General features: G+C 40.3%; 3 protein-coding genes across 6 annotated transcripts in view; 2 read left to right on the forward strand and 1 right to left on the reverse strand.

Annotated features, from left to right (window-relative positions):
* Window positions 1–6,078, forward strand: part of slc22a2 (solute carrier family 22 member 2) — a gene marked incomplete at its 5' end in the record, with an annotated part of 30,268 nt that extends 24,190 nt beyond the window's left edge. Inside the window, one exon of the mRNA XM_084082152.1 lies at window positions 5,963–6,078. Within this exon, the coding sequence (XP_083938278.1) occupies window positions 5,963–6,050 (88 nt within the window). The 3' untranslated portion in view covers window positions 6,051–6,078. The remainder of the gene's footprint in view (window positions 1–5,962) is intronic.
* Window positions 6,079–6,189: 111 nt separating this feature from the next.
* Window positions 6,190–19,848, reverse strand: LOC311063875 (N-acetyltransferase ESCO2-like). Of its 4 annotated transcripts, XR_014602650.1 has the most exons (19): window positions 19,743–19,848; window positions 18,875–18,941; window positions 18,361–18,518; window positions 17,684–18,005; window positions 16,977–17,304; window positions 16,628–16,791; window positions 16,087–16,198; window positions 15,875–15,968; window positions 15,201–15,384; window positions 13,402–13,516; window positions 12,589–12,676; window positions 12,336–12,378; window positions 11,763–11,901; window positions 11,025–11,156; window positions 10,478–10,567; window positions 10,132–10,269; window positions 9,421–9,605; window positions 7,604–8,566; window positions 6,190–7,467 (listed from the first exon to the last, which is right to left on the reverse strand). XR_014602650.1 is itself a non-coding variant. In XM_084083493.1 (18 exons), the coding sequence occupies exons 2-18, from the start codon at window positions 18,931–18,933 to the stop codon at window positions 8,434–8,436; spliced, it is 2,451 nt and encodes an 816-aa protein (XP_083939619.1). In that variant the 5' UTR covers window positions 18,934–18,941; window positions 19,743–19,848; the 3' UTR covers window positions 6,190–8,433. The 4 variants fall into 4 exon arrangements, 3 of the variants coding, with proteins under 3 accessions (XP_083939619.1, XP_083939618.1, XP_083939620.1); XM_084083493.1 differs by having other exon boundaries at window positions 6,190–8,566; window positions 16,628–16,758; XM_084083492.1 differs by having other exon boundaries at window positions 6,190–8,566; window positions 13,408–13,516.
* Window positions 19,849–21,154: 1,306 nt separating this feature from the next.
* ccdc25 (coiled-coil domain containing 25) lies at window positions 21,155–25,510 on the forward strand. Its single transcript, XM_084083048.1, has 9 exons — window positions 21,155–21,356; window positions 21,629–21,676; window positions 21,914–21,953; window positions 22,166–22,217; window positions 22,425–22,500; window positions 22,989–23,092; window positions 23,480–23,682; window positions 24,604–24,649; window positions 24,733–25,510. Exons 1-9 carry the CDS (start codon window positions 21,332–21,334, stop codon window positions 24,760–24,762), a joined length of 624 nt encoding a protein of 207 aa, XP_083939174.1. The 5' UTR covers window positions 21,155–21,331; the 3' UTR covers window positions 24,763–25,510.
* Window positions 25,511–25,994: the final 484 nt, after the last annotated feature.

Below are 25,994 nucleotides of genomic sequence, written 5' to 3' on the forward strand. Positions count from 1 at the left end.
CCTGAAACGTACTCCTAAGAGGTTTTTGGGGGACAAATTTGGCCTCCACACTTAGTGATTTTTTCGGATTTAACTTTCGTTTCGGTAGTGACAAACTTTCGTTTCGGTAGTGACACAATGGTGAAATAAAAATGTACTAAGTCCAGAGCTCGATGAATTTTAGGGACAAAAAAAAAAGTCACTACAAAGTACTACCAATCAACTCTAAATTGCCTAAAACGTACTCCTAAGAGGTTTTTGGGGGGACGATTTTGGCCTCCACACTTAGTGATTTTTTCGGATTTAACTTTCGTTTTGGTAGTGACAAACTTTTGTTTCGGTAGTGACACAATGGTGAAAAAAAAATGTACTAAGTCCAGAGCTCGATGAATTTTAGGGACAAAAAAAAAAGTCACTACAAAGTACTACCAATCAACTCTAAATTGCCTGAAACATACTCCTAAGAGGTTTTTGGGGGGACGAATTTGGCCTCCACACTTAGTGATTTTTTCGGATTTAACTTTCGTTTCGGTATTGGGTAGCGATACAATGGTGAAAAAAAAAATGTACCAAGTCCAGAGCTCGATGAATTTTAGGGACCAAAAAAAAAAGTCACTACAAAGTACTACCAATCAACTCTAAATTGCCTGAAACGTACTCCTAACAGGTTTTTGGGGGGACGACTTTGGCATCCACACTTAGTGATTTTTTTTATTTAACTTTCGCTTCGGTAGTGACAAACTTTCGTTTCGGTAGTGACACAATGGTGAAAAAATTTTTTTACTAAGTCCAGAGCTCGATGAATTTTAGGGACCAAAAAAAAAGTCACTACAAAGTACTACCAATCAACTCTAAATTGCCTGAAACGTACTCCTAAGAGGTTTTTGGGGGGACAAATTTGGCCTCCACACTTAGTGATTTTTTCGGATTTAACTTTCGTTTCGGTAGTGACAAACTTTCGTTTCGGTAGTGACACAATGGTGAAATAAAAATGTACTAAGTCCAGAGCTCGATGAATTTTAGGGACAAAAAAAAAAGTCACTACAAAGTACTACCAATCAACTCTAAATTGCCTAAAACGTACTCCTAAGAGGTTTTTGGGGGGACGATTTTGGCCTCCACACTTAGTGATTTTTTCGGATTTAACTTTCGTTTCGGTAGTGACAAACTACAAACTTTTGTTTCGGTAGTGACACAATGGTGAAAAAAAAATGTTACTAAGTCCAGAGATCGATGAATGTTAGGGACAAAAAAAAAAGTCACTACCAATCAACTTTAAATTGCCTGAAACGTACTCCGAACAGGTTTTTGGGGGAACAATTTTTTTTTCGTTTCGGTAGTGACACCATTGTGTCACTACCGAAACGGAAAAAAAATTACTAAGTCCAGAGCTCGATGAATGTTAGGGACCAAAAAAAAAGTCACTACCAATCAACTTTAAATTGCCTGAAACGTACTCCTAACAGGTTTTTGGGGGAACAAATTTTTTTTTCGTTTCGGTAGTGACACCATTGTGTCACTACCAAAACGGGAAAAAAATTACCAAGTCCAGAGCTCGATGAATGTTAGGGACCAAAAAAAAAGTCACTACCAATCAACTTTAAATTGCCTGAAACGTACTCCTAACAGGTTTTTGGGGGAACAATTTTTTTTCCGTTTCGGTAGTGACACCATTGTGTCACTACCGAAACGGAAAAAAAATTACTAAGTCCAGAGCTCGATGAATGTTAGGGACCAAAAAAAAAGTCACTACCAATCAACTTTAAATTGCCTGAAACGTACTCCTAACAGGTTTTTGGGGGAACAATTTTTTTTCCGTTTCGGTAGTGACACCATTGTGTCACTACCGAAACGGAAAAAAAATGTCTAGGTCCAGAGCTCGATGAATGTTAGGGACCAAAACAAAAGTCACTACCAATCAACTTTAAATTGCCTGAAACGTACTCCTAACAGGTTTTTGGGGGAACAATATTTTTTTCGTTTCGGTAGTGACACCATTGTGTCACTACCGAAACGGAAAAAAAAGTACTAAGTCCAGAGCTCGATGAATGTTAGGGACCAAAAAAAAAGTCACTACCAATCAACTTTAAATTGCCTGAAACGTACTCCTAACAGGTTTTTGGGGGAACAATTTTTTTTTCGTTTCGGTGTCACTATCGAAACGGAAAAAAAATTACTAAGTCCAGAGCTCGATGAATGTTAGGGACCAAAAAAAAAGTCACTACCAATCAACTTTAAATTGCCTGAAACGTACTCCTAACAGGTTTTTGGGGGAACATTTTTTTCTTAAACGGAAAAAAAATTACTAAGTCCAGAGCTCGATGAATGTTAGGGACCAAAAAAAAAGTCACTACCAATCAACTTTAAATTGCCTGAAACGCACTCCTAACAAGTTTTTGGGGGAACAATTTTGTTTTCGTTTCGGTAGTGACACAAAATTACTAAGTCCAGAGCTCGATGAATGTTAGGGACCAAAAAAAAAGTCACTACCAATCAACTTTAAATTGCCCGAAACGTACTCCTAACAGGTTTTTGGGGGAACAATTTTTTTTTCGTTTCGGTAGTGACACAACGGAAAAAAAATTATTAAGTCCAGAGCTCGATGAATGTTAGGGACCAAAAAAAAAGTCACTACCAATCAACTTTAAATTGCCTGAAACGTACTCCTAACAGGTTTTTGGGGGAATATTTTTTTTTTCGTTTCGGTAGTGACACAAAATTACTAAGTCCAGAGCTCGATGAATGTTAGGGACCAAAAAAAAAGTCACTACCAATCAACTTTGAATTGCCTGAAACGTACTCCTAACAGGTTTTGGGGGAACAATTTTTTTTTCGTTTCGGTAGTGACACCATTGTGTCACTACCGAAACGGAAAAAAAATTACTAAGTCCAGAGCTCGATGAATGTTAGGGACCAAAAAAAAAGTCACTACCAATCAACTTTAAATTGCCTGAAACGTACTCCTAACAGGTTTTTGGGGGAACAATTTTTTTTTCGTTTCGGTAGTGACACCATTGTGTCACTACCGAAACGGAAAAAAAAATACTAAGTCCAGAGCTTGATGAATGTTAGGGACCAAAAAAAAAGTCACTACCAATCAACTTTAAATTGCCTGAAACGTACTCCTAACAGGTTTTTGGGGGAACAATTTTTTTTTCGTTTCGGTAGTGACACCATTGTGTCACTACCGAAACGGAAAAAAAATTACTAAGTCCAGAGCTCGATGAATGTTAGGGACCAAAAAAAAAGTCACTACCAATCAACTTTAAATTGCCTGAAACGTACTCCTAACAGGTTTTTGGGGGAACAATTTTTTTTCCGTTTCGGTAGTGACACCATTGTGTCACTACCGAAACGGGAAAAAAATTACTAAGTCCAGAGCTCGATGAATGTTAGGGACCAAAAAAAAAGTCACTACCAATCAACTTTAAATTGCCTGAAACGTACTCCTAACAGGTTTTTGGGGGAACAATTTTTTTTTTGTTTCGGTAGTGACACAAAATTACTAAGTCCAGAGCTCGATGAATGTTAGGGACCAAAAAAAAAGTCACTACCAATCAACTTTAAATTGCCTGTCCTTCTGGTTACAAGCCCTGTATCTAAACCACTGCACCACAGTGGTTCTTACTCAATCTGTTCACTTGTGTGGTCTTCAATGAAAGATTAGATAAAGGTGAAGGCCAAAGTTTGTACTTTTAGTTGGGTCATCTGTGGCACTTCCGTGACCGTGGAGAGCGAAGGTCCGTTTCTCAATGGATTTGTCATCTAGGAGGGTTATTAAACAAATTTAGCCGGGGTGTATTTTTAAAAGGGTCGGGGAAATTTTTTGAGAGACCAAAATCCAAAATGGCGACCGTGAAAACTTTTTAATGGTTTGACCTACAAAGATGCACAATACATGGTTTCAGAGCTTATTTTGGTCAAGGAATACATATTTGGTGTTTATATAATGATTTGACCTATTGTTGACCTTCAAATGCAAGATGGCTGCCAATTATGAGCTCCAAAAGGTTTTTCTTTCAAAATCGTCACAGAGCCTTCTTATTAGGCTCTAATGAAAGCTCTGCTCATGATGAGTTGAATAAGATACAGTATAAGTACACAGAAGTCATCTCTGAGGTCAATACAGTCAATGTTTGTGTGTAAACAACAGTTACTGAGTTGCAGTTTCCCATTAAATAGTGTACAGTAGGCTACTGAGAATATGGTGTCCAGTTCATCCCCGGTAACTTGGGGCAACGGATAAATTGACTGATATCCTTAGTGATGCTTCCCTTTGCAGACTAACTTCTAGAAAAACAAGTTAAAACCACCAGGAAACCTGTAACTCGCAGCCAACAGCATAGCTCAACTGGTAGAGCGTCTGTCCAATAACATGACTTGACTTGACTTGAGTGGGTTCGATTCCCACTCGAGTCAAGTGTCCCCGGTAACTTGGGGCAACGGATAAATTGACTGATATCCTTAGTGATGCTTCCCTTTGCAGACTAACTTCTAGAAAAACAAGTTAAAACCACCAGGAAACCTGTAACTCTCAGCCAACAGCATAGCTCAACTGGTAGAGCGTCTGTCCAATGACATGACTTGACTTGAGTGGGTTCGATTCCCACTCGAGTCAAGTGTCCCCGGTAACTTGGGGCAACGGATAAATTGACTGATATCCTTAGTGATGCTTCCCTTTGCAGACTAACTTCTAGAAAAACAAGTTAAAACCACCAGGAAACCTGTAACTCGCAGCCAACAGCATAGCTCAACTGGTAGAGCGTCTGTCCAATAACATGACTTGACTTGACTTGAGTGGGTTCGATTCCCACTCGAGTCAAGTGTCCCCGGTAACTTGGGGCAACGGATAAATTGACTGATATCCTTAGTGATGCTTCCCTTTGCAGACTAACTTCTAGAAAAACAAGTTAAAACCACCAGGAAACCTGTAACTCTCAGCCAACAGCATAGCTCAACTGGTAGAGCGTCTGTCCAATGACATGACTTGACTTGAGTGGGTTCGATTCCCACTCGAGTCAAGTGTCCCCGGTAACTTGGGGCAACGGATAAATTGACTGATATCCTTAGTGATGCTTCCCTTTGCAGACTAACTTCTAGAAAAACAAGTTAAAACCACCAGGAAACCTGTAACTCGCAGCCAACAGCATAGCTCAACTGGTAGAGCGTCTGTCCAATAACATGACTTGACTTGACTTGAGTGGGTTCGATTCCCACTCGAGTCAAGTGTCCCCGGTAACTTGGGGCAACGGATAAATTGACTGATATCCTTAGTGATGCTTCCCTTTGCAGACTAACTTCTAGAAAAACAAGTTAAAACCACCAGGAAACCTGTAACTCTCAGCCAACAGCATAGCTCAACTGGTAGAGCGTCTGTCCAATGACATGACTTGACTTGACTTGAGTGGGTTCGATTCCCACTCGAGTCAAGTGTCCCCGGTAACTTGGGGCAACGGATAAATTGACTGATATCCTTAGTGATGCTTCCCTTTGCAGACTAACTTCTAGAAAAACAAGTTAAAACCACCAGGAAACCTGTAACTCTCAGCCAACAGCATAGCTCAACTGGTAGAGCGTCTGTCCAATAACATGACTTGGCTTGACTTGAGTGGGTTCGATTCCCACTCGAGTCAAGTGTCCCCGGTAACTTGGGGCAACGGATAAATTGACTGATATCCTTAGTGATGGATAAATTGACTGATATCCTTAGTGATGCATCCCTTTGCAGACTAACTTCTAGAAAAACAAGTTAAAACCACCAGGAAACCTGTAACTCTCAGCCAACAGCATAGCTCAACTGGTAGAGGGTTAGGGTTAGCCATGTAAAAGTTGGAAAATATTCCTTGTTGGATTTGAACTCAGAACATTCTGTGTGCAAGGCCTGTATCCTATCCACTGCTCCACCATGGTTCATAGTTTCTCTGGTCTCTTGCAGGCTCTTCACTGAAAGATTAGATACAGACCACTTGCTTTGCTTTTTCAGGAAAGAGGATGATCTGAAAAACCAACGCTTGAAGAACCTTTTACAATCAGATCTGTCGAATGACGGAAAGGAACCGACAGCAGTATGATTTTCACTCTTAGTGCATGTTTGTGTATACACTTGTGACTTTCTTCATAATAGAATATTCACCATTATAAAAGCAGCTGAGATGTACACGTATTTTTTAATACATTTTATTAAAGCACAACTTCCTCATGTTTGGGGTTTGTACATTTTTATTCTTCAAGAACACTTTCAGATCTCCCCCAACAGAACCAGGAAATGAACATGGCACACAAACACAATACAAATATTAAGAAAATGCAATTGAACCAATAACTAAATTAAATACTGTGTTGTGTGAAATACCAAACAGTAACAGAATAAAAATCATAACTTTAACCACATGAACCCTCACGTCACCATTTTGCACATTCAATGGAAATAGCACTACAAGCTCACATGACGTGACGCGTTGTGAGCTTGTAGATCAGCTAATTCGACAAAGAGAATTGGTGTAAAGGGAAAAGAGGGGGCCAAGTATAGACCCCATACGGTTTAAAGGAGTAGTTCACCCAAACAATTACTTATTCTCTATCAATTACACACCCCAAGAAGCCTTGAATTCATGGATTACTTTAGTTTTTTGTCGCATTCCTAAGCCAATAATTTGATGATAGCGGGAAAGATGCTAATGTCTCCGGTCGGAGACTCAATTGCAGGCCTATTGAGTCTCCTACTGGAGACTCCGCCGGTCATCAAATTATTGGCTTAGGAATGCGACAAAACTTTTTTTTAAATCGCGATGAATTCAAGGCTTCATGGGGTGTTTAATTGATATAGAAAATACATTTTTGGGTGAACTACTCCTTTAAGTGGTTAATAAATGTGACTGGAGAACTGGTTGTGCTGTGCTACACAGCCTTCAAGCCAGATGTATTCAAATAAATAAATGTCCCTTGGTCCCATTTTGAACTGGTGTGTGCAGATGGCTATTGCCTGGATATTCCAAACCAGTCTTTCTAACCAGGACATCTTTCAACTATGAGAACATGACTGGGAATCAAAAGGCAGAAATCAACCTGAAAACGAACAGATAAGGCAAATGCAACCCTATAATAATATAGCTGGCCACTTTAACGTGGGCTTCCAGGTTGCTATGGGCCTGGCTGACAGGTAAGACTGTGATTGGTTACCTGATAACGAACAAGTGGTTTGTGTAACAACCTAGCTTAGAGGTGATTACTGTACTGTGCAGAGAGGTAAATGTTGTATTGCCCATTTGTCATCATAAAAAGAAAGAAGAAAAAAAGACTTGTGTCAAAGCAATATTAGTATTCTGCGTTGTGTACCAAAAATTAAAATTCAAAAATCATGCTCTGGTATAGTCAAGAGTACCGTAAACACATTTGCATCTTTCACACTATTCCTGCAGTCTCAGTGTTTAGTTCCTCCAGGAGTCATTATTCTGCCCGTTCTTTTTCGTAGTTTAACAGCAAATATTTCTACGTAATGTTTCAAAGCAGCAGCCATCTACCTTTTATTTAACTTAACAATGAAACTGCTAATTGCTGAAATGTTAGCTGGCAAAATAAGTTTTGAATCAGATATAGTATTAGTAATTGTTTTACTAGAAAACACGCACAACAATTATTGGGCACTCAAAATCGAGTTAAATAATGTCAAGAGCATAAAATGGAAGTTTCAGATTGGAGTTTGGATGTTTGTTCCTCCATCTGACAATCCCTCCGAAACTCAAATCCCTCTGGCTGTCAGTAAACCAATACTTTACAGACTTAACAATTTAAGGGTGAAGGATTCTCTCTCTCACACATCACAATAGCCTAAGCTCAGGTGGCATTTAAATAGCCAATGATGTGTAAGCTGCACACACCTCTTGTAAATCCCAACCAAAACCTTGGCTTCATTAACACATCTTAGAAAGTGCAGTAAATATGTACATTCAAATAAACATTTTACAACTGTGTCGGCACAATTCTAACCCTGTACACATGCAGCTTCTTTGCGTAATAAGAACGATCCAGCTGAGGTGCACTGAATCAGCCGACTTGCATATTATTGGAACATACAAAAAAGAAATGGCGAACTAAAAATGGGCATTAAGATGATAATACGTCTGCTAGAAAAATGCTGTTTCATACAACATTGTCACTCTGGTCCTGACTACAGCTCGTTTCCACAGCTGGTGTTCCACGCCTAAATTAGTTCTCTGTTCGAGCGCTACAACAAAATCCAGCAGTATTTTGGGTCTCTAATACAGGAACTGGGGAACCACTGAAATACAGGAATTGGGAAACCACAGCAAATTCTGCTATATCAAATTGGGCTAGTGGGTTAAATTCTGGGTCCCAAGTTAGCTGACTACCACACATGACACCAACGCTCTATATCCAACTCTAAAGCTCTCCGTCTCAGTCCGCCCTGAAACAGGACAAAACGGCCGGTTTCCTTCAGGCGATGAAGTTGTAGACGAGGAAGGTGGGCGTATTGCTGTACTTGGTGGCGAACAACTTGCCATCAGGGGTGGGGTCAGAGAAGGCGATCTCCTCCTTCGTCAGATGGCCGCCAAATATGAAGGTACTCCTGGGAAGAGTTAAAGACCATTATTATACCAGGGAGTCAGGGAACAGGTCTTTGGGCCACTTCTGAAAGAGCCCAACTCAAATGAAATACCACTGATGTTATGAATATTTATATTTCCTATAGTAGAGAAGGTCATAGGACCACACCACATATGCTTACAATTAAATATTTTAATTTCAAGATCATAAAGATGCGCTTAGTGGAGCAGAAATCTTCACGCCAGGAGGCACAGCCCAATATGTACAGTATATGAATATTTTATATGAATATGTATGCTTAGCATACATGACAACATAGCTATGTTTTTTCATTTCATGTGCAAACATGTAAATGACAAATAAAGTGAACCTTGATGTTGTCACGCTTAATATATTGGTGGTAATCAGACGAGGGATTTAATTGAACTCTACTGTGCACATGCATCATAGGTGCGTGCCATGGTCCCCATGTGTGTCTGTGTACGGCTTGCGTATGCATGCACGTCAAAGGCGCGGCGGTATCTATATGTGTGGGGTGCACGTGTCACAGGTGCGCTGCGTGGAATAGACAGATATAGCGATCCTTATGAACTTACTGCACCACAATAATGTCGTTGCAATTAATAGAATGGCTGGAAAATATACATTTTTGCATGAACTGATTGTAAAACTATGAGGCAACAGTTGTACAGCTTCAGCCGAAGAGAGGAATGAATTGGCATTGGATAGAGCTCATATGCTGGATGGACAGCATGCGGGAAGGAGTGGTTTTGCGTTTGATTGGCACCTACAAACCTGCCAGAAAGCCTGTGGCAAACTAAACTCTTATAGCATGATGTTGTGAACTTGTGAGGACAGTAAAACCTGCTATCGCACCTGACTGTGTCCAGCATGCGTGTGGCGATGTTCTGCCGCCGGGCCAGGCTGAACACCCAGATGCGGCTGATCCCACACAGGGCCTTCTCTGGGGTGCTAGAGCAGCACCAGGCCCTGTGGTGCTCCATGAAGTCTTCACGGTTCATGTCCCTGGCCTGCTCTGCCTGATCCAGCACACGGAACGCCTGGTGCAAGGAAGACAAAGAAATCCACCTGTTCAAAACCTACACATCATAGAGCCATACATATAGGTCCATGCACATGGTAAGACGGTACCTTACAGTGGTATAAACCGATGTGCCTTTTAAATGTTTGGATGAATTTGTTGTAAATCTGGGTAATCTACAGTTGTAAGAAGGAATGGAAAACCCTATCTATAACATGTCATAGACAAATGGGCTGGCCATATATTTATTATTCATTATGCACATTAATGTGCCAAGTCTCCATGCCCGATTAATCAGCCTTCTCATTTCATGTCTCGACATTAAGGGTCAGCATCTCACCCCGGTGAGAGGGATTCAATATGCATCTCCATACGCAATGAATGATCCGATACATATAGAATAATTTTAAGCATTTTGTTGTCTGCAGGTGTAGCGATACCAAAATGTTCTGTCATTGTAATACTTCAAATGACCAAGTAGTCTCACTGAATATATCACAAATATAAATTGCACTTTAGCCATAAACACACACACACACACACACCTGTCGTATGTGTTCAGCGACGAGGCAGCCAACCACCTTCTGTTCTGTGTTGATGAACAGATAGGTTGTGGCCTGTGTGACACTGCTTAGATTCTGGAAGCCCAGCTCATGGTCTGCCACGCGACGCACATCCTCCGCCTGCCACAAACAGATGGAAAGGCATGTAGAACCTTTACGGGTCAATCTTTACTTAGTTAAATTAACTTTTACTGTGCACAAGCAAGAGTGACACGTGTATGAAGGCACAAAGCTACACACACAAATGACAAAACAAAACTGTCAATCATCATAGGCACACAAACAACGGCATTTGGAGAAAAGTGCACGTCCATAGCAAAAGCCCCACCTTTTTAACAGTGTATTTGGGATCGTCTGGTAGGACGAGGATGATTTTACCATCCCAGAACTCGGCAACCACCCTCTCCTTCTTCCAGCCCTGCCAACACCACACAACAAAGAGAGAGAGAGAGAGAGAGAGACACACAGACAGACAGACAAGGAGGGAGGGAGAGCTATGGTGACAATTCAGTACAGGTAGAGGCCTGGTTCCAAAACGTTTTCAGCTGAGACCCAAAACATAAATTTGTCGTCTCACTCGGACCGAAACTTACACTTAACTTTTTGCTGATTTTTGTTTAAAAAATATTTTGAAATAATGAAATAGAAATCGTAGGAAATGCAAAACATATACATTTACTCACGACAAATGTTTTTTTTTTATCCCCAAAAATGAGTCCCGACCCATTGTTTGGGCAACACTGGCGGTAGAGAGAGACAAGTCCACGTGTTCCATGTTTGAACCACACACACCAGAGACTTTGGTATGGTGTTCTCCACTTGATTAAAATACTGAAATGCTGAGAGATGGACGAGTTTAGAGGGAAAGAGCGTACCACAAACTTGAGGCTGTCCAGGAAGCGATGGTGGTACTGGTTGTGTTGGAAGCTGTCCTCTGGGCTGTCAGCACTGTACACCATCCCACAGGAGCTGCAGGTGGACGCCCCAAACTGCTTCTGGCCCGCATCCTGATTTGCCAGAAGGGAGGGGTTCATCACACAAGAACGTAGAACATGATTAACATCCAGTTATGGGCAAGCTACTGTAGCCAGCTAAGCTACTACGGTAGTTACTCTTCATTAAAAGTGAATGAGCTGCAGTACAAGCTCTTTTTCAAAGTGTGTAGCGACAGTCCACTACATAATTCAGTAGCGTGTCATACATTTTATTTAATCACTCAGTGTCATAACATGTCCTCAGCCACATTACAATTACCATAATCACCATTATCAGGTACAAAGTAGCTTCAATGTAGCTAGCTTCTTTTCCCACTCTACACCAAATCTCTTTGCCCGAAAATAGCCAATCTACAATCTGTACAGTTGTCGGGGTTCAAGTGGTTAAAATGTGTTTGATTAAGTAGAGCCTTTTATGTATTCTGCTGTCTGAATGCATGTTTCACAATGTAGTATTACTCCAGCTTGAGTCCTGTATGTTTATGTACCTAGTCTATAGTCTTATATGTGTTATGAGTCTTGTCAAAGGAATTAATTGAATGAATCTCATTTAATTCTACATTCAGGTCACAACGCACAGAGGTGTAAATTACCCCCACCCCCACTAATCGTTCATACAATGATTAGCTGGTCTTCATCCCCTTTATCCTTCTTTTTGCGCGTGCTGCGCTCCTTTACGGCCACAGGAGTTATGGCCACCGGGCCAGATGGGGTGCTGCTAGACACTGGAGGCCGCAGAGTTGCTTTCCTCTGTGACCTAGAGAAGACAGGGAAAAAGTACAGTAGCACACAAATTGTTTAATGGGTGACTCATTAGCATGAAAGCTTCCTACAGTATCACCTATTACAGTACGTACGTAGTTAGAAACGTTCCACATTAGCTACCAGTTTTTCTAAAAACAATGAATTGAGAGACAAGCTAGAAAGGCAGCATCATGTGACTAATGTACAGTTTGACGTGTGCCTCTGGTACACATCAAGTCTCTTGCACAGAATGCACACATGGCACCAATCAAGTTAAAATGTAAGCAGACATAAAGAAATAGTCCTTGCAAATGAGACAGAGCCATGGTATATTTAAGGACCACAGCCAGCTGGACCATTTGCTGCATGTCACCCCCCAACTCCTTTGATATAATAACAGAAAAAGAACAAAGGAAATGTTATGTTATTTTCAACATGTTGTCTCACCTCTTTGCAGCAGAGCCGAAGATGGGAAACACAGCTGTAGATTCTAAAGAAAGACATGTAGGACAAAGCTTTTAACCAATTTAAGGATCGTTTCAAAAGTTTTCAAATGATTACTTTTTCTTCCTACACAAATAGCAATAACAGCCAATCAACAAGCTCACAACACATCGCAATTTTTTTTATAGGGCTGAAGTAGTTAATGGAGTAATCATAACTTATAGATACATATAATGACAGCCAGGTGTGTGTGTACCTTTGACAGGGCTGGAAGCGGCAGTGTTCAGGCTGATGTCATTCAGATCAAAGGCAGGCTCAGAGCCTGCGTCTATCAGAGAGTCCTCCTACCACAGATAGGAAGCAAAACCAAAATATTACTAAATGGCGCAGTGATGTGTGAGGTGCGTGTGTGCTTGTGAGAGAGAGAAAACAAGGCGATAAAGTGAACAGGTAAAGATTCCTATCAACCAACTCAGGTAGACTCACAAGTAACTAAACTACGTTATTCTACGTTTGAAGTAACTAAACTATTCAGAGAACAGGAAAACAATATTGAAAGAGGGTAGTTTCATTCCAGTTACTGTATGCTCTCATGTGTTTTCTTATTCTTCCACTTCTTATACACTTTTACACTTAAAATAGTTTCTAGAAGCACACACATAGTTAGGTTTCTATTTTATTTTGTCAATGGTTGGTCATGTATGCCTTTTACAAAAGCATTGTTTCACAAACCTTTGTAGGCAGTTGGCACCTTAAGATAAACAAAAAAACATGACATTTGGAGGGTCTGTATTTACTTATTGGTTTGACAGATGGCAAAATGTTACCATGTGGTGGTTTTGGTATGTCAAATTTTTAAGAGCTGAGCCCACACTGAAGCTCAAATCCTCGATTGGTCCCTGGCTTAGCCCCAATCCAGTGTCTGCTAAACATGATTTAGCTCCAACACAAAGATATACAAATCTCCACATTGAACTAGGTACACTCCCAATACATACTGTAATGTACGTACGCTCAATAAACATTACCAACAAACTGCTGACCTCAAAACACATGGGCCCACAGAAACACACACCTGAGTGTTGATGACTGAGGCTGTAGAGACAGGACTAGATGAGGATGACCTGCTTAGTATAATCTTTATCTGTTTGGTCACCCCATACTTTTCGAACACTGTGGGTGAACTGAAAAGAGACAGAATTATTCCACAGTTCTGTTCAAACATACTAAACTGCTCAAAAAAAGTTCGGAAACTTAACTTCGGTCAATTATATCTCCCCTTTAATAATACCAATTGGTATTGTGTTTTATATCATTTTTATCGTTGATTAGTCACCTTTACAACGAGGTACAGCTTGTAAGGATCGTGCATTTGTGGAATGAGCAACACAGCTAAACGTGTGGGTAGCGCCGCCAAAATCACCCAATATGTTTCTGTTCGTAATCACTCTTGTTTTGAGCAACCTGTCAGCACACACCTGCTGAGGTGTGTGCCAGTAGTCACAGGTGTGTGACTGCCTCACAGGTGAGTGAATGGCACCTGAACATGGGTTCTGCAACTTTGTTGAGTTTGTACTCCAAGCAGCAACACTGCCCCCATGGAAAGATGCCACGTTTGTCCCTTCAGGATAAGGCCCGTGCAATAGGGCAAGTGAAGCTGGTGTTCCGTTATGCAGAGTGACAGCATTATTTGGTGTTAGCCCTGGTACCTTTTCCAAACTTAGGACCAAGTTCTGTGAGACAGGTGAAGTCAACAAGGAAGACAACATCCCAAGACCCCTTGCTTCACTGAGGAACCATAGATTTACAGGCAAGATTTGCACAACGGTACCAAAGACAGATGTCAAAGTTGCAGGGTCCATGCTCAGGTGCCAGTCACACACCTGTGACTGGCACACACCTGCCTGCAAATGGTACCAGGGCTGACAACAGGGCTGACATCAAATAATGCGTAATCTGCGTAACGGAACACCAGCTTCACTTGCCCTATTGCACGGGCCTTATCCTGAAGGGACAAACGTGGCAGTCCATGGGGGCAGTGTTGCTGCTTGGAGCATACATAAACTCAACAAAGTTGCAGAACCCATGTTCAGGTGCCAGTCACTCACCTGTGAGGCAGTCATACACCTGTGACTACTGTCACACACCTCTCAGCAGGTGTGTGCTGGCAGGTTGCACAAAACAAGAGCGATTACCAACAGAAGCATATTGGGTGATTTTGGCAATTTTTTTGGAGGCGCTACCCACACGTTTAGCTGTGTTGCTCATTCCAAGAATGCACGATCATTACAAGCTGTACCTCGTTGTAAAGGTGACTAATCAACGATAAAAATGATATAAAACACAATACCAATTGGTATTATTAAAGGGTAGATATAATTGACCGAAGTTAAGTTTCCAAACTTTTTTTGAGCAGTTTAGATTAACAAGTCGGAATACATGGGTGATACAAAGTATCAAATTACACCTAAATGATAAGAGATATTTGAATAGAGACATCCATACATTTAGATTAGGTTTTATTGCATCTTTCAACAGTGGAAAAATAAATCTTCAAAATCCTCTCTTCTCTATCTCCACTGCCTTTAACTAACGTGTTATTCAGAAGTTTGATTGAATAAATAAATTAAAAACACGGAAGTACATTAATAAATTGTGCAACTATGCAAAATTAAAGTCAACATGTCAACTAGAGAGAGTACCAATGTTTGGAGCTGCATTGATTAACACTACTTTCCGATATAGTTTCTCTTCTCTCATTAACTGAAGAACAAATATAATATCAAATACAATGTATATCATTTTATACACAAGGTTCCAATGATCCAATAGTTGACCAATCTGGACATATCCTATTCTGTGAGGTACCTTAGTGTCTGCTGGGAGTCTGGCTGGCTGTCATCAACATCTGGCTGGCTGTCATCAACGTCATTGTCCAGCCAGTCATGTGGGTCATACTTTTCTCTCTGCTTGGCTACTGTGGGTTCATCCTCTTCTCTCTGGGTGACTGTCTTGGCAGCAGAGCCAAAGATGAGATACACAGCAGGAGAATCTAAAAGGAAAATATGTAGAATAAAGTTTTTAATGTTGCACTCATAACGTGTTATTCTGATGACATCAATTAAACCATTTAGACATGGAAAGCCTATACGTTGTTATACCTTTCAATCCAGGAAAGCATCGGTGTAATTTTAGCGCTATATCCATCTATCTATCTATCTATCTATGTTTTTCAGAAAACTTAGGACTCGGACAGAAACCTCTTATCTCCATATTCTAACTTTGTGTTTTTTTGTAAATGAAAGCCCTACTTGATCATACTAAAACGCCACACAAAAGTACCTAAAGTAGCAGATCTACAAGCTCGAAGCGAAGCCGGTTTACACTAAAAAGAGACGATACTGTATATAGCAACATAATTCTTTTATTATTTTTTCCCACAGAAAACTTAGGTTGGATTTAGAAGGCGTTTTTGGAATCGGCCTCAGGTACAATGGGATAAACTATGAGACTCATCGTCAGACTGTCAGGCGTGCACGTACCTTTGACTGGGCTGGGAGCGGCAGTGTTCAGGCTGCTGTCACTCGGGTCAAAGGAAGCCTCGGAGCCTACGTCTATCAGACTGTCCTCCTGGAGCTACAGATAGGAAGCAAAACCCAAATAACACTAACACGAGCAGTGATATCAATAGTACATGTTAATGATCACTAATCTTTAGGATGATGTAGCTGCAAACAAGTTAAAGTACACACACCTGAGTGTTGATGGCTGAGGCTGTGGACGCAGGACTAGATGAGGATGACCTGCTTAGTATAATCTTGATCTGCTTGGTCACCCCATACTTTTCTGACAACACCTTGGGTGAACTGAAAAAAGATTATTCCCCAGTTCTCAGTTAAAATATACTAGATAAGTCAAAATACACAAAGTACGGGATGGGATATTCATCACACACACACACACTCTAATAATTCTTCAAAATCCTCTTCTCGATCTGTCTCACTGCCTACCTAGAACCTGTTACCTGTGTTTTTCAGAAGTCTGATTTGAATAGCAATTAATAAACACATGGAGGTACACTGAATTGTGTACCTACTGATAAGCAAAGTTAAAGTCAACATGAGAGTAGAGAGATACTGAATAACAATGTTTGGGGCTTCAACAAATAACACTGCTTTCAGTATATAGTTTAAACTTTATATCAACTGAATATATTAAATACAATGTTTATAATTGTATACACAAGGTTGCAATGATCCAATAGTTCAGCAATCCTATCATATTCTGTGAAGTACCTTAGTGTCTGTTGGGAGTCTGGCTGGCTGTGGTCGTCATCGTCATCGTCCAGCCAGTCATGTGGGTCATACTTGTCTCTCTGCTCGGCTCTGGTTTCATTCTCATCTTTCTGGATGGACTGGACACCACCCTGGGTTATTACAATTGCCGTTTCCATGGTTAGCTGTGTTAAACATTAATCATCAAATCGATCACAATTCATATTTTCATGACATACTGTAGCTCATTGGCCATGATTGCAATTCAATTTAACCTTCTTAATGAGTACAATAACCTGTTGAGAAACAGTAAATGACAAGCACGAGCTCCACGGCAGAAACGACAAGCACAAAAGACTTTATTCCTCACCGACTGAGCCTCTTCCTGCTGTGGTTTCAAAGAGTCAGCCTGGGTCGGCAGAGGTGAGGCTGTCTGATGTGGCTTTTCTCGGAAGGCCTCCAACGGCGCTGCCTTTTTCTTCTCCTTGGCCACAGGTGGCTTGGAATAAGACTTGGGGGTAGATTTCCTCGTTTTCTTGTACATGGACGAAGCCTTCTTGCCTGTACTAAAGAAGGCGGCTCCCACAAATATTTTAGGCCTGGGTTTGAGGACGCTGAAATTGATGACATTTCCCTTCTTGGCCTCTGTTAGCTTGACAGTGGTGGTGGTGATAGCTGGCACCGTTTTAGCAGTGTTTCTGTTGAATTCAGATTTTTTTTTTGGACACAGATTAATGGTTAGATTAGTAGTATTATCATTACCCAAAAAAAATGAATTCAATTAAATGCAAATTAGATAAAAAACAAATCTAAAGTAACTAACTAGACAATTGAAACAAAAGCAGTGTATTGCATAAAAAGAAGAACCTAGGAATATGCATCTATGAATATATGCTAGCACCTCTTCACCTAGCAAGTGTTCCACGTCTCAAACTGAAATTTTGATTAACTGCAGTTAATTTCTTAACTGCAGTTAGAGCTCAGAAATACAGTTGGACTTTACCTGACTGCAAAGGAACAAAATGTAAACAAAATAAACTTTAATTTATGAAAGCTTTTATTATCAAACCAACAAACCTGCAGTTACTCAACGTGATCTTCCTGGGAGGCACAGAGAAGTCCTTCACCCTCATCTTCAAGCCACCAACAGTAGTAGTGGAAAATCTATTCTTTGTCTTTCGGCTTCCACTAGCCTTCTTGCTGCCATTCTTCTCAGCCGGCAGAGACGAGCTTGAAGTGGCCTGGGAGACAAGAGGAGGGGGAGGCTTGGACTCCTTCAGTGCCTTCCGCTCCAGCGGAGTGAGGTACATGATGGCCTTCCGTTGGCTGTAGAAGGAGCCTGTCACCACAATTGGCTCAAAGGGGGACGATGTTTTGCAGGGGGTCCTGGCTGGGGATCCTGGAGGAAAGAGGAATGCGTAAGATATTTCTCAAATCTGGTCTATCATCACAGTACATGTTATGCAATGTCTTGCATGTACACTGTTCTTTGTATATGTAAACAAAATCATTTTGCACTCTGTATTCACATTCCAACCACACAAAAAAATCATCATCACCACCATGTACAGTTACTAAGGTCAGGTGTAATTAGTAGGCGTGAGCATTTAGCACAACTAATCAGTATAGGTCAGGTAAAGGTCTGTAATAAAATACAAGGGACAATAAATATGATAATCAGCACACGAGCAGGAAAAAAAGTTCATGATTAATGTTTAGACAAATATACTTTTTCCACATTAACAACACCATACCAGCCAGTCTGTGTGGAGATCTCTGGGGTGAAGGACAGTTCTCCTTCTCCAGCCCCGTTTTCTTCCTGGCGGGAGATTGCTGATGAGGTGGTGGCTCCCAGGGGGACCGCCTCTTCAGTGGGGAGCCCTCCTCCATCACTCCCCGCTTGGCGGGATGACTGAGGCAGGTTAAAGTGGACAGAAACTTCATTTAGACTGACCACTGCAGTGGTTCTCAAACTTTTTAATTTCAAGGATAACTCATAACTCTGAGAGTAAGTAACAGACCTCTAAGGGTCCACTTGGAACCCCCTCAGGGAACCCTGAGGGTCCCTCTACCTCACTTTGAGAACCACTGGACCAAATTACTGTACATGTCAAAATATCTGATAACATGATTGATTTCTTGTCATCATTATGTCAACATCATGTCAACTCTGAGAAGTCTGAAGCTAATTGTGTCTGATCTGTTATGGATGGTCCAAAGTAAAGAAAGAGACATAAAACATCTTATGTGCTGGTATTTATAATTCACCTGTTAGAGTCAGGAGAGGGCAGTGTCCTCTTCCTGTTGGTATGGGTCATCATCTTCATGAATACACCTAAACAGCAAAATATGGACACCTTTACATATGTGGGGAGGGGGGGGTTGCCCAGAACTATCTGCAGTACTACAGCAGATAAGCTTGAAGTAAAAGTATCAATACTGCAATGTAGACATAGTCTGTTACAAGTAAAAGTCCGGATTTCAAAATTGACTTGAGTAAAAGAGTAAAAAGTTCAAAAGTATTGGTATAAAAATGTACTTAAAGTACCAAAAGTAGAAAGTACTCATTATGCAGAATGTCCAATTTCACAAGTTTTCAGATGTATAAAGTGTGTTAAAAAAAATAGGCTATTTCCAAATGGCCGAAGTAACTATAGCAACTAAAGTTTTCAAATAATAGTGGAGTAAAAGTACAATATTTGCCTCTGAGATGTAGTGGAGTAAAAGTACTGAAAATGGGAAATACTCCAGTGAAGTAAAAAAAAAAATACCTCAAAATTGCACTTAAGTACAGTACTTGAGTAAATGTACTTAGTTACTTTACACCACTGGCAGTATCAGACTGTCTGCTGCAGATAATTTGCTAAATCCGTTAGCTTAGCTAACGCTCTGGTCCAGAACTATTAGTTCAAATAAACTAATTCAGGTTAAGTTTCTTTGATCAGTTAGAGTTTTGTTTAACCAAAACAACCTAAATGAAATGACAACTCGACACTGCGCCGCCGTCCCGTCCCACATCCACTACTTTGCGTTGCACAAAAACCTAAACAACTACTACTAGAAAACATGCAGCTAATAATCTACAACAACAATAAGACATCACAGTCTGTTAATGAAAGAAAATCGATCGATCTACCGAATAGGATCCAGTTGTCAGAAGTAAAAGCGTTTAGTATAGATTCTTGGCGGGTCTTCTCTCTAGGCTCTGCAACCAAACTACACGATATAATGTTTTCAAATACCGCGCGCGGCTACCCGGAGTGCGCGCGACGCGACTCAACTTATGATATAAATCCCATAGCCTGGGGAGATCGTCACGCTGTTATTGGCTTGTTGGTTGGCGGGGTAACTGCTTATCTCCGACACTCCAAATGGGAAAATATAAATACAAAGTTTAACTAGCCTGGTTCCAGACCATAGATCCCGCCCAGCTTCAGTCAGATAATCAGGCTAAAGTTTAACCATTCACAAATGTGTTAATGTGGCATTCTCTACCCCATACAGATTTGAAAAAAATACATTTTATTCATAAAGTTACATAGTGCCACTTCAAACCTTGGCACAAAATATTTTACATATTACTTTGGGGGTCCTTGATATGAAAAAGTTTGAGAACCACTGATACAAACAACATTTAGGAAAGAAGCGCAAATAAGCAACTACACTTTAGAAACAAGCCCAACAAAAACGCAACCCGCAACTACCAATACAAGCGATTTTGGATAAAAACAAGCCCAAAGTCGCTTATAATAAGCAGACTTGGCAACAGTGGTCCATACTTGGCAGCCTGTGTAGACTAGATTCCTCCAGGCTATGGGATGGATATAAAACAGTTTTGACATGCGCGGAACTAAGCATCAACAACTTCCTGGGTCACTTCAGATCTACAAGCTCACAGCCTCGAAGTGACGAGTTGTGAGCTTGTAGCTCTGCTTTTTCTTTGGCAAGGGACACCGTAGTAGATTGTGTAGATTATTCAGCATAAGCATCCCGCCATAAAACTAATCACATTACTCCCCTCCCACCCCCTTTAAAAAAAAAGCGAACTGACTTATGTTTTGTGTTATTTTTTTGTTTGATGTTTTTATTCATTTATGAATCAATTAAATATTTGCACAATAATCTTTCCTGTCTCACACTTCACACTCTGGTCTAGTCCAGCTGGTAGCGGTAGTGTACACTTCTAACAAATGCCAGCGTTGCCAGATTGTACGAGAGAAATAAGCAACCAGGTCTATAAAAACCAAGGAATTTGAAAACAAGACTCAAAGGAAGCGACTAGTCTACGGCTATGTTAAAATAGCAGACCTACAAGCTCAAGACGCGTCGCAATGTGACGCATTGTGAGCTTGTAGGTCTGCTATTTTCAAAATAAGACAACAAGAAAATAGTTTTGGGGTCCTTGACATGAAAATGTTGCGCAACCCGCGCGTTACAAGCAACGTTACCGTAAAATAAGTCCAAAGTCGCTTGTAATAAGCGGACATGGCAACCCTGCCACCAACCCCAACGAAGAAGAAGAACAACAACAACTTCCGGGGTCACGTGTACATGCGAATAGGGACAGCAATAGCATACAGTTATTGCAGTTATATTTGTAGTATTGTTGTTCTTGTTATTATTATTATAATACACTTAATATTCCTTAATGAACCACAGCCAGAGCGTTACTAGTTCATACATCTGACACCGGCCATTTAGAATTGAACTTCTATTCACTCAAAGATGGTGTTTTATTTCACAAGTGCTGGTAAGTATAGTAAGCTAGGTTAGTACACACTAGTAAAACCATCAGTGTTCATTTCTCTTGAAATGAAACCAAACGACCCTCACAGGCTCTTTGGTTTCATTTGACACTTTAGTGTGTGTGGGGTCCATTTGGGTCAATATTGTGTACTCAAAGTTATATTAACCACACTTAAAGTCTTAAGGTTTTAACTGTGTATTTAAACTTCTTGTTGGTGGCAGAGATCAGCTCATTGATAAGGTTGTCAGTCTGTAATTGTGTTCCTTGTTTTGTAGTGGTGGAGCCTCCCCACACAATATATATGGGGAAGGACAAATATGAGAGTAAGTAAACTACTACCCAACAATATCATTGTTATAACTTGTGTTAACACTCTGTCTGTCTGTCTGTCTGTCTGTCTGTCTGTCTGTCTGTGTCTCTCTCTCTCTCTCTCTCTCTCTCTCTCTCTCTCTCTCTCTCTCTCTCTCTCTCTCTCTCTCTCTCTCTCTCTCTCTCTCTCTCACACACACACACACTGAGCTTTGCAAATGTGAAATTTTGTCTAATGTGTTTTCCAACAGATGAGGATCTAATCAAGTATGGGTGGCCTGAGGACATCTGGTAAGTGATTTATTGTATTATAAAATATATTTTTAGGTATATATTTCTATATTTTTCAAGTGTTACATAACTATGTTCTTCAAAGGATTAGTGTCACAAGGTAGTGTCCAATGCCTCCATTAAGAGGAGTAGAAACATGTGATTTCCTTTTTATGAAAATCAGCAAGAATAGTTTGGTAAACTACAAACAGTCTGTCATTTCTTCCCCCCAGGTTTCATGTGGATAAGCTGTCCTCCGCTCACGTTTACCTGAGAATGCCAAAGGTGACAACAAGCCGCCATAATCATGGAATTAAACAAACATTTTAATCCCAATGTTGAGGATGAAACTTGATCATACTCAATATAATGTGATTATGACACGTTACTCCTAGCCTGGTAAACCCCTCTCTCCGGATTTGGGGGGGGGGTTTACCAGGCTACGTTACTCCTGCTTGCAGCCATGAATCTGTGTTTTCTCCTCTTTTTCAGGGTCTGACGATAGATGATATTCCCAAAGAGGTGCTGATTGACTGTGCGCAGTTGGTGAAAAACAACAGCATACAAGGTAAACCTCTTTTGACAGCATCATCATCAATAGTGTCGCATCAGTGCCTGCCTGGCCAATTCCAGTGCTTTGTTTGCACGTTGCTCACCACCTGCTGGGTTTGCTTAACCTGTTCATTTTCAGTTCCATAATGATTATGGAACTGAAAATACATAACTTGTCCATGTATGTACTTGTAAGTACGTACTGCTGTAGAGGCTAAACCGAGATCTGTGGTAACCAATGATTCTTTTTGTTCTTTTTGTTCTCATCCTGAATATGAAATAACGATGGACCTGATTTGTTGTCTATTTTGTTTTAAGTTTTGTTGAGAGTTGTGTGCTAATCTTCTGTGCTATATCCAAATGTTGGCTGCTGCAATTACCCAACTTTCCTTCTATGAAATGCAGTCTTATCTTAAGTTCTTGTTTTCAAAGGTTGCTTGAGCTATGTCGTTGTAATGAATCCGTATTGTCCCTGTAGCAAGGCTGACTGTGGTTTGTTGACAGGCTGCAAGATGAACAACATCAACGTGGTCTACACGCCGTGGGCCAATCTGAAAAAGACTGGAGACATGGACGTCGGACAGATCGGTTTCTATCGACAAAAAGAGGTAATTGAACCAGCCTCTATGTTCTCTGTTGGAGGCTAATGTGGTTTATGAAATAAAAGGAGCTGTATGGACTACAGAGTAAAGTTATTTGTGTAGCATTTGTGTAGCAATTGAAAGGTTTAAAGTGGCACGTAACTTTATGAATAAAATGTAATTTTGTCCAATCTGTATGGAGTAGAGTATGTCAATACAATATAACTTATACAATTAGGGTGGTTGTATTTTGTCTCCCTGCTCTTCTATTGAGACATTTAGATCGAGTCAAAGGTCTTAAAATATATAAACATATATATTCTTTACCCCTTTTTCTTGTCTCTTTTAATAGAGCAGAGATGCTAAATAATAATAATAAAGAGCAGTGCAGCTGATCTGTGCTTCGCCCTGCAGGTGAAGATTGTGGCCGTGGAGAAGAAGGTCAATGAGATAGTGAACCGACTGGAGAAAACGAAAGATGAGAGATACCCCGACCTGGCTGCCGAGAAAGAATCCAGAGATAGAGAGGAGAGGAACGAGAAGAAGGCCCAGCTCCAGGAACATAAAAAGAATGAGAAGGAAGAGTTGAAGAAGAGAAAAGAGATGGAGGAACTCAAGTAGGTTGACAATTAAAAGATGTTTGCCCTAAAGACATTTTCACTTTTAAAGGACTATACTGGTGTCAATACATGTTATTATCTACATAGACCGTTTGTCTATGTAGGCATATGTATATGGTGTTGGCATTTTTAGTTACAATTTTGTTACGTCAATCTTTGCTCCAGGGACTATTTTCAGTTACACTTTTCAAATTGATCTGCTCTGGGAGTGTCTCACCCTGTGAAACCGAATAGATATGCATTTTGATGTGATCATTGATCCAATACAATAAGACACATTTTAAGCAACCAACAGATCAATATGATTTGTTACAGCCCCGTCCCGATGCAATAAGATGCGGTGCGATATGAGGCAATACGTATTTTTATATACAGTATGAACATACCTAGATAAAATATAAATACGTCTGAGAGCTTTCTGATATCTACTGCCTCACATTTAAATTCTTTGCAAGGTGGAATCTAATGGTTTCCTTGAAAATCTAACAAACTATATGCTATGGAAAATATGTATACAGTGAGTCATTTTCAATGGGCTAAACATGTCAGACCACTAGTATAGTCTTTTATTGGTGAATAGATTTTTAAATAAATAATCAAAGCAGTAGCTGCACAGGCTGGCAGCGGAAAATGTTGAATCCTCCCGGTGGGGGCTCCTCACTGGCAGGGGAGCCAATAAAGAAAACACCAGTGGCAAACAGTGGGAGGAATTAACTGGCATAACGACTAAATTGGGAGAAAAATATGTGGCTAAGAGTACTACTCTAACTTAAATTTTAAACTTTTTCTGTAGATATTTCTAGGTTATTTTGTGCTAGAACCAGTAAAAAAGTTATATTATGGTTGTTTTTGAACAAGTGAGCCCTAGGTCTATATACATTAGGCTACATATTGACTCTTCTTTGGTTTGTTTTTCAGGAGCTATTCTTCTCTCATGACAAGTGATAAAATGCAAACTAATGAGGTACGTATCGTCTTCACGGTTGAAAATTAACCCGCTTCATTTTGAAATTTTTAACATAACATGAACATAACTGTCTTTTCCAGGATGGCAATGACTCTGATGACTTCATGTGAGAGCAGGAACAGGGCAGCCAGCAGAGAATCTTCTTCCAAGAAACAAATATGTTGTTGGGTCGTTTTTTCCCACACTGCTTGCCTACCAGTATGTTGACACTGGACAATGACAAATGGAACACTTTGCTTTTTGACGCTTGGAGCTGCAAGTGAGCTACTGAGGGACAGCACCTGGACAATTCTGTTTGCTGATTGGTTCAAACTGTTTCCAAAGTGAGTCCATTGGTTGGAACTTGTCAACAAAGGATGACATTGTAAGAAGTAGCACAGCACAGGACGACATTGTTAAAGCATCGCTGCAGTTTGACTTCAGTTTGGCCTGTTTTTTTAACCCATTAAGACCTCAGGCCGATTCTACAAAGGGCCTTCTAAATCAGTATAGTTCTCACACTTTCAAGATTTTTCTAAAATAGCAGATGTACAAGCTGTGAGTTTGTATATCTGCTATTTTTGAATAGCCAACGCTAAAAAATAAGATGACACAGATGCCTTCCCGGTTTTAATGGGTTAATTGGGATTTCACTGTACGTACCAGTCACACGGATATTAGGAAACTAAAGATGTCACTTCCCAGAGAGTCACCTTCCTTGTATTTTATTTGTACATGACCATTGCATGCCATTGATTCCATTAAATACAATTCAATGTATGCAATTCATTAGTTTTCTTTTCATCGTGTTAAGAAGTATTGACACCTGTCAAGTCCTTTTGTTTCAAAATGAGTTCCTTGATGCAATTCTTGATGTATTCCAATGACATTCTCAGTTTGAAATGGCCTATTTTTGTGTTGTGTGGGAATCAGGGGCCCTTCATTTCAGTCTTATTCTATGGGAAAATGTTGAATTACATGTTCAATTGCAAGGGATGCCAATAATTTTAATAACTGCATCTTTCTCTCGAAAGGGCCATTCAAAACAAGCACTATAGCTATAATGATAACTATATCGTTCACCATTGTCTTCATTATAGTTGTGGTGTGGACTCTGCCATCCACTTGAGTTAGAACGATTTAAAACTATAACTTTATAGTTATAGTGATTGTTGTGAACGGCCCTTTACAGTATTACATCTAGCTTTTGGGTTCCATTTGGTTTAACACGTTGGATATTGTTAACATGCTGAAAGAATTGAAACTCAGTTGTGATGTCTTTAGATTAAGGGAAATGTTTAGGTCTTGGACCATTGTTATGATTGCAACAATCATTAATTAAAACCATCTCCCCATCCCTCAT

The sequence above is a fragment of the Gymnoscopelus microlampas genome (genome assembly GCF_963454915.1).
Source record: "Gymnoscopelus microlampas genome assembly, chromosome: 16".
NCBI classification, from domain to species: domain Eukaryota; kingdom Metazoa; phylum Chordata; class Actinopteri; order Myctophiformes; family Myctophidae; genus Gymnoscopelus; species Gymnoscopelus microlampas.

Excerpts from the sequence above, each read along its gene's own strand:
- ccdc25 (XM_084083048.1), top strand. The coding sequence starts at position 21,332 with ATGGTGTTTTATTTCACAAGTGCTG. Across the intron at positions 21,357-21,628 it reads GTTTTATTTCACAAGTGCTG|TGGTGGAGCCTCCCCACACA; the intron begins GTAAGTATAGTA and ends CTTGTTTTGTAG. Across the intron at positions 21,954-22,165 it reads GGGTGGCCTGAGGACATCTG|GTTTCATGTGGATAAGCTGT; the intron begins GTAAGTGATTTA and ends TCTTCCCCCCAG.
- LOC311063875 (XM_084083494.1), bottom strand. The coding sequence starts at position 18,933 with ATGAAGATGATGACCCATACCAACAGGAAGAGGACACTGCCCTCTCCT. Across the intron at positions 10,568-11,024 it reads TGGACAGCCTCAAGTTTGTG|GGCTGGAAGAAGGAGAGGGT; the intron begins GTACGCTCTTTC and ends TGGTGTTGGCAG. Across the intron at positions 8,567-9,420 it reads CGCATGCTGGACACAGTCAG|GAGTACCTTCATATTTGGCG; the intron begins GTGCGATAGCAG and ends AACTCTTCCCAG.